We start from the raw sequence: 10,988 nt of genomic DNA on the forward strand, positions 1-10,988 counted from the left end.
AGATTGATCAATTTTCATGTTTATATAGAAAACACATTAGACCCGTATCCTCTCAACCCTAAGAAGAAAAAAGAAGCGCCGTAGTGAATCTCGCCTCCTGCTCCGATGGTCGGTGTCTCTCACCGCCGCCGGGAGCGGGCCCGTTTCGTCTATTATTTAGCTTCTACGGCTTTTAATCACGGCATTTTGAACGATTTTGAGGAGTACAGCTTCGGATCCGGGTTGAGAAATGGAGAGGATGCGACGACTCTTGCGTCTGATCCTTGAGCGTCTCTACTTGGATGGAGAATCGATCTGTACCGGTAGCTTCGGACTCTGAGCAGTGCTCGTGAGCTTGGCTGTCGGGTTACGGAACCTGTGAAGGTTGGTAGCCTCGTACGGTCGTAAGTTTCTCCTGTTTATGGCGGTACCCTCAACGTTTAGTGTCTGGTTATGTTTTAGTTCTTTGTCCTTTGTAGTTGTTGGTAGTTGCTTTTGTGAATCCGAGGCGTTTGACGGTTGGGGATCTTGTGGAGAAGAGGCCAGGTTCTGTCCTAATTGTCTGGCCTTGCTTGGGTCGTTTCACTAGGTTCAATCTCTTTCTGGTGCGCGGTGCAAGTCTAAACCGGCTCTGATGTGGGTTGCTACTTCTTCCAACGAATTTGGTGAAGCTAATCTCAGATGGGTCAACAATGGTTCTTCGTATCTGGCCTTCTTCTCAATGCCCTGTCGTCTATGTTAAGGGTTTCTTAAGCTATGTCTTGTCTTGAGTGATTTCTTTGAGATACTGGAGTACCTAGGTCAGGAGGCATTGATGGTGATGGCTTCGTTGGTTCTCCGGAATTACCTTGCCTTGCTCTCGCTAATGCCTCGACCTGTGCTTTTAATGTTGAATGGTTCAGTGTGAAGTTGCGATGTTGCGAAGTGGTGCTGTCTCTTGGTTTTAAACCGACGGGTTTCTCCGGATTTTTTGGTAAGAGATTGTGGAGCTTTAGCTCAATAGCGTTCGGTCTTTGAGTAGTTGTCTGCCAACCGTCTTCTTCGTCGGCTACTCAGGTTGGAGATCCGTTATCTCATGCTTCCATAAGTTGAAGCTTGGTATTGAGTGCCGGTTGCTCGTGGTTCCCGGATGGAACTTGTTTTGGAGCTTTACTCTAACCTCAAATAATTTGACCTTCAACGCCTTCCCGCTTATTCTAGCTTCGATCATCGTCTTGCTTCACATGCTTATTGGTTGTTTGTGTGCTCCAAATATCTCAGGGATCATTTGTTTCCTTTGTTTTTATTTATTTCTTGTTGTTTTAAACCTGGCTCCGAGTGGTATTGTTTACCTCGTCGGCTTATGCTTTCGAAAGGGTGTTTCACCTTTGTCGGCTCTGTGTACTTCAAAATTTAAGTGAATGAAAATCCAACAGATGACAAAAAAAAAAAAAAAAAAAAATCAAAAGAGTCTTTGGAGTTCGTATTGAATAATATACATATCTAAACATTGAATATGTTTGACATCACAAAATAAAGTTTCAACTCTTATTTACAAATTAAAAAATCCAAGTATTTAAAAATATAATAAAAATGAAAAGAACATTTATTGTCACATCTAAATTTTAAAATACTAATTTAAATCAAAAATAAAATTATACACATGGATCTAATAAGAATATAGTACTCTGTTAAGCGTTTTTGTGTTAAAAAAAACCTTGGGGAGGAAGTGAAATCGTGTGATTGGAACCATGACACGTGAGAAAAAACTCACCGTCCGATTGAAAATGTATCCGTTGCAGTACATATCGGTTGCGATTATACATAGGTAAAAGCGTATATATGAGGCAATGTTTCCTCATTTCTCTAGGGCTTTCTCCGAAAAAAAAAATCTCGTTCTCGAAATTTCTGGCGATAAACTCTTCTGTCAAATATTTTTACAACCAGAGAAGTTCACGACATTCTTAAAAACAGTAAGTTCTTCCTCGATTTCTCTTGATCGGTGAATTGATTTCGCTGGGTTTCGTTTATATCTTATTTAATTAGGGCTTGGTGCGATCGATTGGGTTTTCACGATTTTTGTTTTAGGGTTTCATGTTTCCTTAACCACTCCATTCTTTTTTTTTAATTGTTGTTGTAGCGATCCTGGAAAGCGCTTGAATCGGAGTGGAACAATCGTTGAAGGTAACGTCTCGTCTCTGTCTACGCAAATTGTTTTTGTTTTTCTGTGCGATCTGACAAGTTTGCGTTGAGATGACTGTAGCAATTGACATGATAACTTAGAACTTGATCTTGCTTTAGATTTGGGCCACTTGATGCTATGTTATGGACAGGATGTTATCTTCTATATCTTTGACTTGAAATTGCTTATATACATATGTTCTTTCTTGTGGCGATTTCTTATATATTCTTTGCACAAGAGGAGAATTACAGGTCTCTCTGTTTTTGTTTTACAGAATGTGGAGAAATCATCATTGACAGATTGAAGACAAGTGTGAATCTTCGAGTTGAACGTACGGCTTAAGAAGTAGCAACACGAAACAGATAAGTTCTTTGACTTCTTTTATGTTTTTGTTTTTTAGTTTTATCAAACTCCAAAAAGATCATAGGCAGACACTTATCTAATAGTGTTTCTGCCAGATTCTTATTTTTGGGAACATTGTCTCGAGTCCCTGTTGCAGTGAAAGCTTAGTCCCAAAGGAAATTTAATTAAATCCATCTCCTTAGAAACTGTTGGTTGGTAGTGCATGAATGTCTTAAGAGATGTTTGGGGATGGAAAGTAAAACACAACCTTAGTACCCACGGCTTTAACAAAACAACCATCAGCTTAAAAGAAATGTCTTTAGACAGAAAACAGCTATTTCTATAGCTACGAAAATTGATGGATGTATAAACGACCATCAGCTTACAAGATAGTCTTAAGACAAAGGCTATGAGTTGGTTTTGTACTTGTTGGATGGAAAATAACGACCACGAGTCATGAAAACCAAGTGTCCTGAGTCCCTGTTGCGTTAAAGCTTAGTCCCAAAGGAAATTTAAATCCATCTTCTTAGAAACTGTTGGTTGGTAGTGCATGAATGTCTTAAGATATGTTTGGGGAAGGAAAGTAAAACACAACCTTATTACCCACGGCTTTAACAAAACAACCATCGGCTTAAAAGAAATGTCTTTAGACAGAAAACAACTATTTCTGTAGCTATGAAAATTGATGGATGTATAAACGACCATCAGCTTACAAGATAGTCTTAAGACAAAGGCTATGAGTTGGTTTTGTACTTGTTGGATGGAAAATAACGACCACGAGTCATGAAAACCAAGTGTCCTGAGTCCCTGTTGCGTTAAAGCTTAGTCCCAAAGGAAATTTAAATCCATCTTCTTAGAAACTGTTGGTTGGTAGTGCATGAATGTCTTAAGATATGTTTGGGGAAGGAAAGTAAAACACAACCTTATTACCCACGGCTTTAACAAAACAACCATCGGCTTAAAAGAAATGTCTTTAGACAGAAAACAACTATTTCTGTAGCTATGAAAATTGATGGATGTATAAACGACCATCAGCTTACAAGATAGTCTTAAGACAAAGGCTATGAGTTGGTTTTGTACTTGTTGGATGGAAAATAACGACCACGAGTCATGAAAACCAAGTGTCCTGAGTCCCTGTTGCGTTAAAGCTTAGTCCCAAAGGAAATTTAAATCTCTTCTTAGAAACTGTTGGTTGGTAGTGCATGAATGTCTTAAGATATGTTTAGGGATGGAAAGTAAAACACAACCTTATTACCCACGGCTTTAACAAAACAACCATCGGCTTAAAAGAAATGTCTTTAGACAGAAAACAACTATTTCTGTAGCTATGAAAATTGATGGATGTATAAACGACCATCAGCTTACAAAATAGTCTTAAGACAAAGGCTATGAGTTGGTTTTGTACTTGTTGGATGGAAAATAACACACACCTTAGTAGTACCCACGGCTTTACAAAATACAACCCTTGGCTTAAGAAAAAAAAAGAGTCCTTTAGACAGAAAATGGCTATGTCTATAGCTATGAAACTTGATGGATGGATAAACGACCATCAGCTTACGAAATAGTCTTAAGACAAAGGCTATGAGAGTTGGTTTTGTACTTGTTGGATGGAATATAACACACACTTTAGTAGTACCCACGGCTTTACAAAACACAACCATCGGCTTAAGAAAAAAAAGAGTTTTTTAGACGGAAATGACTATTTCTATAGCTATGAAACTTGATGGATAGATAAACGACCATCAGCTTACAAAATAGTCTTAAGACAAAGGCTATGAGAGTTGGTTTTGTACTTGTTGGATGGAAAATAACACACACCTTAGTAGTACCCACGGCTTTACAAAACACAACCATCGGCTTAAAAAAAAGAGTTTTTTAGACTGAAAATGGCTATGTCTATAGCTATGAAAATTGATGGATGGATAAACGACCATCAGCTTACGAAATAGTCTTAAGACAAAGGCTATGGGAGTTGGTTTTGTACTTGTTGGATGGAATATAACACACACTTTAGTAGTACCCACAGCTTTACAAAACACAACCATCGGCTTAAGAAAAAAAAAAGAGTTTTTAGACAGAAAATGACTATTTCTATAGCTATGAAACTTGATGGATAGATAAACGACCATCAGCTTACAAAATAGTCTTAAGACAAAGGCTATGAGAGTTGGTTTTGTACTTGTTGGATGGAATATAACACACACTTTAGTAGTACCCAAGGCTTTACAAAACACAACCATCGGCTTAAGAAAAAAAAAGTTTTTTAGACAGAAAACAGCTATTTCTGTAGTTATGAAAATTGATGGATGTATAAACGACCATCAGCTTACAAAATAGTCTTAAGACAAAGGCTATGAAAGTTGGTTTTGTACTTGTTGGATGGAAAATAACGACCACAAGTCATGAAAACTAAGTGTCACGAGTCCCGTTGCGTGAACTTGTTGGATGGAAAATAACGACCACAAGTCATGAAAAGTAATGTCCCGAGTCCCGTTGGTATTGTACGGTTTGAGAGAAGTCTTCAGACAAAGACTCTAAATCTAAACCCCAGGTCCATTGCTTAACCACAGCTCTATGAGCAAGGGATACTTGAGGATGCAAAGTGTGAGAAAATTTAGTACCAACGGCTTATTAAAAGACAGAGTTTGTGAATGAAAATGTCTTCATCACGTACGTTAGTACCCACGGCTTATGAACAAGCTTTAAGACAGAGTTTGTAAAACTACCAACGGCTTAAAGACAACTGTTTAGACAGAGAATGTGATTGTAAGACAGTCTTTAGACATAGACTATTCATCACATTAGTACCCATGGCTTGCAAGAAAGTCTTTTGATAAAGACATTGTAAAACTACCACTCGCTTAAAAAAGACAACTGTTTAGACAGAAAATGTGATTGTAAAAAAGTCTTTAGATAGAGACTGTATTCATAACATAGTACCCACGGCTTGCAAATGACTGAATCTGTTTTTGAATACATCATCAGATTTGTACCCACGGCTTGCAAAAAAGGTCTTCAGGCAAAGACTGTTTTTGAATACATCATCAGATTTCTACCCACGGCTTTGAAAAAAAAGTTATAGACAAAGGCTATGAGATCGTCATAATGGCTTTAAAGAATCATCAACCGTTTCTTTCTTTTTTTACCACAAGTTATCAATTTTCTCAATCTCTGAACTTTTTTTTTCTTTCCAGGTGAAACCGAGTCATGTTCTTTTAGCTGTCAGACTCTTAAAGCTTCAGTTATCAAAGGTAACTTTCAAACCTATTTTTCTTTACTTATCTCTTGAATCACATATTCATTAATTTCTGGTATCCAGTGTTGAAGGTTGCAACATGGACGACACATATGAAGTCTAGAATCCTTGTAGTGGAGATGCATATCAACAGAAGGGTGCAGCCGAGCCAGCTCCTGCTACAGCAGGTACTTAAGCACCGTTTAGGAGAAACATACATGAAGTGAACTAGTTATATTTGTTTAGGTATGGGCTTCACAAACTGTTCATATCCTCATTGACGCTTGTTCAGGTATATGTTTACCTTCACTTTTTTCTCTTACAAAATTATATTATTACGCCCCATTTTAAGATTATATATGTTTTATTAAGCTAGCTCGACAACGTTTCTCTCACTGATTTAGCATCCATGAGATTCTATACACTGACTGCTAACAAATCCACTGATGAGCAAGTAGATTCTTTTTTAATATTGGAACATTACATTGTGTTTCAGTGTTTAATCTCTATTCTTAATTTGGTGCTTGTACGTATGAGAAGGTCTTTTAATTTTATAAAAGTTGATGTATCTTAAAGTCTCTGGTAGAGAAACGTAGGTGAGAAATTCCTGCAAACTGTGCTAGTAGTTTCTTTGAATCTTGAATGTTTTTTATTTGGGTCATGCGTTTAACCCTCATTTGTCAGTCTAAACATGTTAGAATCTTATATTTTTGGTGCTTGTATGTATTATATGATCTCTCATTTTATGAAATCTATGTATCTTAGATTCTCTGATAGATCAACATAAGTGAGAGATTACATCATGTTGTTGTGCGTAGTAGTTATGTTTGAATCTTTATGAATGTTTCTATTTTGTGTTATGATCTTAGCCCTCAGTGATAAATAACTCTAAACGGTGCTTTTATATCTTTAGTTTGGTGCTTTTATATATTTTAGAGTCTCTTGTAGATCAAACAGGCGAAACTCCTACAGATTGTGTGAGTAGTTTCATTGAATTTTGAATGTTCTCTGTTTTTGTGTTATGCTCCTCCTACTCTCATTGATCATACTAAACTGTGTTGTTATCTGTATGTTGCTTAGAGAAAGGTTATTATTCTAAATTAGTTTGGTGCTTCTGTGTATTATAAAGTATCTTGTTTCTTATAAAGTCACTTCTAGATCAACGTATATGAGAGAGACTCCTGCAGAATGTGGTCGTAGATTCCTTTTTTCTTGAATGGTTCTGTTTTGTGTTATACACTTAACCCTCACAGACCATTGTAAACATGTGAAATGACATCTTCACAACTCTGCATAGTAGGCTAATGATTACTGTGTTAGATTCTATAAATTGTATATGTTGAATTGAGCTTTTACAGTGATTGAAAATTTCTCGTTATCAAGTCTATATCTTTGTCTCCGAGTCTTGGCAACATTTCTGTCGATCAACACAAAGGCATTATATAAATTATATACGTTGACTTGAGCTTTTACAGTGATTGAAAATTCCTCTGTTATCACTATATCTTTGTCTGCAAGTCTTAGCAACATTTGTGTCGATCAACACAAAGGCATTAACATGATAAATCAAACATAATTTTTAGATGCATAGACATGCTTCTTCTGGTCCTCCACGGACACAAATGCAGCTTTCAAAAAATATTAGATTGTTAGTATGAACAGAGGAATGTATGAGTAAACTAAATATACCTAATGAAGAGACTCTTAGGTCCTTGAATCATATAGACACTTTAGAGTTCTACTTACCAAGATGGGTTCTTCATTTTTTCGAGTGTGCAAGTCCTTGATGGATGTTCTAGTGTATTTCTTTGATCAATGCAAGATAGCTTATTACATCAAACACAAAGAATCAATCAAAAGCATATTTGGAAGTATAAATCAATCAAATAAGCAAAATGAACAATCATATTAAGTTCAAGGCTCACCTTCCCTGGTTTGAATTGGATTTAAAATTTAGTTTCTTTGGGGTTTCTTTAAAACTTTTTTGCATCCCTTAAGAACAGAACAGCTTTGCAAACAGATTCTGGTTCAATAATCTTGCACCAAACCTTCATTCAAGCAATGATATTTACATTTTTAGCAAAAAAAAAAAAATTACTTACCAAGATCAAAGAAACGTTTATATGTTTTGATGAAGCCCAATAGTTTCTATCGTAGTTTTACCAAGATCAAATAAACGTTTATATGTTGTGATGAAACCCAATAGTTTCTATCGTAGTTTATAAGTCGAAATACATAAGACAAAACTTTATTTAGTTTAGTTAGTAGACATAATACTAATCTATGTTATGACTTGGTTTTGTGTTTCTATGTTTCAAGGTGACTGCCCATGTTATGAGCCGAAGTACAAGGAAGGAAAATCTGTTCTTGAACTGCGCGAGACCTTTCTTGATTTTTTTTTATCAAGCAAATTACATTACAAAGTTATTACATAAACAGAGGTTTAATCCCATATGTTCATATTTATTATGTATTTTTTTTTGCCAAAATGTGAATTTTCATATTAAATGATGCATGATTGTAAAGATACAATAAGTTTTAGATATTTCTAGAGGTTGCCTTGGCAAAAATAATAAAAACAAGGCTAGTTCTAGGCAGGGCTTCCAAGTTCATGAAAGTTGTTGCAGTTGTCACTCAAAAATAATAAAAACAAGGCTAGTTCTAGTATTATGTATTTTTGTTTGCAACAGGTAAAAAAGATTGAGGGTCAACATGACAGCAATGACTTCGTTTTCCAACAAATTTCACGAATTTAATGATTACATCATTCAGATGATTCTTAAGCATCTATCATTTTCTTCTCAGATTTCTTTTAAAATTTACATGTCTTCAACCTTAGCTTATTGTCTTTCTATGGTTCTGATCATAAGTATATTTAGTACCCGATGCGATAGCTTAGTTTGATAGGTTTTATTATCAATACTTTAATCTACTTTATCATTGAATATTAAGTACTCTCTCCGTTTTGAATTATTTGTCGTTCTAGAGTAAAGTTTTTGTTTTAAAATAAATATCGTTTTCAGTTTTCAAGTGCAAAATTTATTGACAATAATTTCTATTCTATTTTTCTATGGGTTGATATATGTAAACCAAGAACATAAATCTGTTTTTTCTTTTCCTTTTTGTTTTCTCCATTAAGAATGGAAAAGGGAAAAACTGAAAAACATATTCCTAATAGGATTTTACAATGTGAATTCAACTCTATAAAAACAAACACAATTATACCGATAGAGAGAGTAGAGTCGTGAATCTGTGATAAGGTTAGTTCTTTCACTAATTGGATTTAGGGTTTCTTCTTTGATTTTGATAATCTGGCTATTGTCAAAACAATGGATGATAAAATTCAAAAGAGAGATTTAATTTGTGAACTTCCAGATGAGTTGCTGTTGAAGATACTATCTTCGCTTCCTAGTAAAGATGCTGTAACCACGAGTGTCTTGTCGAAACGGTGGCAATCTCTTTGGAAGGAGATGAAGACATTCAGATATGATGAGGAACTTCGATGTGGTAATGCTAGAATTGCTTCTAAGTTTACGCTATTTATAAGTAGAAGATCAAGAGTAGAGATCTTGCAGCTCAAGCTGACCCCATGTTATGAAAAAACAATCATCAAACGTTTGGTTAGCAATGCCCTTGCTCGCTCTTTGAGAGAGCTGAGAATTGAGATGGTTTACAATTCATTTGAGTTGCCTGTAAGCTTGTTTTCCTGTCCACAACTTGAAACCTTAATACTCCAGAAACTAAGCCTCGTGGATGTTCCACGTTATGCTGATTTGGCCTGCCTCAAACGTCTCCACCTTTTATCTGTTAGGTTTTCATGCGACGAATCTGTGAAAACGCTTCTAAGCGTATGCCCACGTCTTGAAGAATTGGTTGTGAGACGAAGCTCTTATACAGATGTGAAGATATTTTCCATCAATGTCCCTACGCTGAGGAGTTTGTATGTCGATAATTCGTCTGGGAAATCTAGGCCTAAAGGTGTCCACGGGTTTGTGATCAATGCACCTTCTTTGAGGTGTTTTAGCATTAGGGATAGCTTCAGCAACTATTTACGGTTTAGAAATATGCCAAAGCTGGTCAAGTCTACTGTCAACGTTGTTTGTGACATTATGATATGAACCTTTTTAAATATGATAGGTTAAGTTTTTTCTCAATCCTAATCTCTTTCATGTATTAGAGTTATTTTTTGAAAATTATTTTCTTATTAACTGATTAATTCAAACAAGTTTTACCTTCAAAAGTATACTATAAATGTATAGCGAACCACATTATTATGTCAAGATCGAATCCAAAAAGACGAAAGTTACATTACAAATCTTGAAGAAAAGAGCTTCGTTTGTTTACTAAAGCTAAACAAGAAAGTAAATAGCAAAAAAAGTAAAAACGATGTAAGCTAATGAATAAAGACGTTCCATTACTAAAGCTAAACAAGAAAGTAACTTGCAAAAAGTAAAAAACGATCTCAGGAAATCTCAACAACAAATATTGACAGAAAATGTATTCAGGACCGTTATAGAACTTAAATCATTAGACTAGATTAACAAGTTTGCGAGGTAATCGAAACTTCTAAGTTCTAACAATCAATTCCCGTAAGCTAATATTAGCTCATATGTTTTAATTAGATTTTTTTTTTATAAATCGAATTGTATAAGATGGTAGCTTTAATATTTGTCCCTTTTTGGTTGGTCATTGATGGACAATTACGAGTTCGGGAATGGTTACAGTACTCTCCGTTTGGTATGATTGAGTTTTGTGTTGGTTCGCTGCAATTACATATACTAACAATTCAGATTATCTCTATGCTGAAGCTCCCTTATCTTCTGCCTGATTTAACTCCTTTTAGAGAATTAGATGCAATTAGGATCCAACATTTGTAAGGCAAGATGCTTTTGACTATCCTGAATGGCTTGCTCCCCTTTCACGTCTTCAATCTCTAGCAAAAGAGGTATCCAATGGACCGGTGCCTTTGTAAGCCAAAAAAAGATAACTTGGAAAACGAACGCATACTGAAAGTAAAGCTTGATGGAATGGCTCATTTGTTTGTCATATGAAACTTTGGCAGTACGATGTAAAAAATAAATATCAGATGCCCAAAAACTGACATGAGGAAGATATATATATATATATATATATATATATATATATATATATATATATATATGTGTGTGTATACCTGGTACGCGGCAGTAGCCGCACCGAAAGTGAAGTTCTCTGGAAATCCAGTTCGGTTGAAGGTAAGAGAATTGTCGCAATTGAAGGGTTCTTTAGCCT

General features: G+C 35.5%; 1 protein-coding gene and 1 long non-coding RNA gene across 2 annotated transcripts; both read left to right on the forward strand.

Moving 5' to 3' along the window:
• The first annotated feature begins 1,815 nt into the window (after window positions 1–1,815).
• Window positions 1,816–8,314, forward strand: LOC108822962 (uncharacterized). Its single transcript, XR_008937952.1, has 4 exons — window positions 1,816–1,931; window positions 2,099–2,142; window positions 2,415–5,733; window positions 5,802–8,314. It is a non-coding gene; the product is annotated as an uncharacterized LOC108822962 (long non-coding RNA).
• A 628-nt stretch (window positions 8,315–8,942) lies between these two features.
• On the forward strand, window positions 8,943–9,832 carry LOC108820393 (putative FBD-associated F-box protein At1g50980). Its single transcript, XM_056992573.1, has 2 exons — window positions 8,943–9,409; window positions 9,529–9,832. The coding sequence occupies exons 1-2, from the start codon at window positions 9,047–9,049 to the stop codon at window positions 9,580–9,582; spliced, it is 417 nt and encodes a 138-aa protein (XP_056848553.1). The 5' UTR covers window positions 8,943–9,046; the 3' UTR covers window positions 9,583–9,832.
• Window positions 9,833–10,988: the final 1,156 nt, after the last annotated feature.

Source organism: Raphanus sativus, chromosome 8, assembly GCF_000801105.2.
Source record: "Raphanus sativus cultivar WK10039 chromosome 8, ASM80110v3, whole genome shotgun sequence".
Classification (NCBI taxonomy): Eukaryota; Viridiplantae; Streptophyta; class Magnoliopsida; order Brassicales; family Brassicaceae; genus Raphanus; species Raphanus sativus.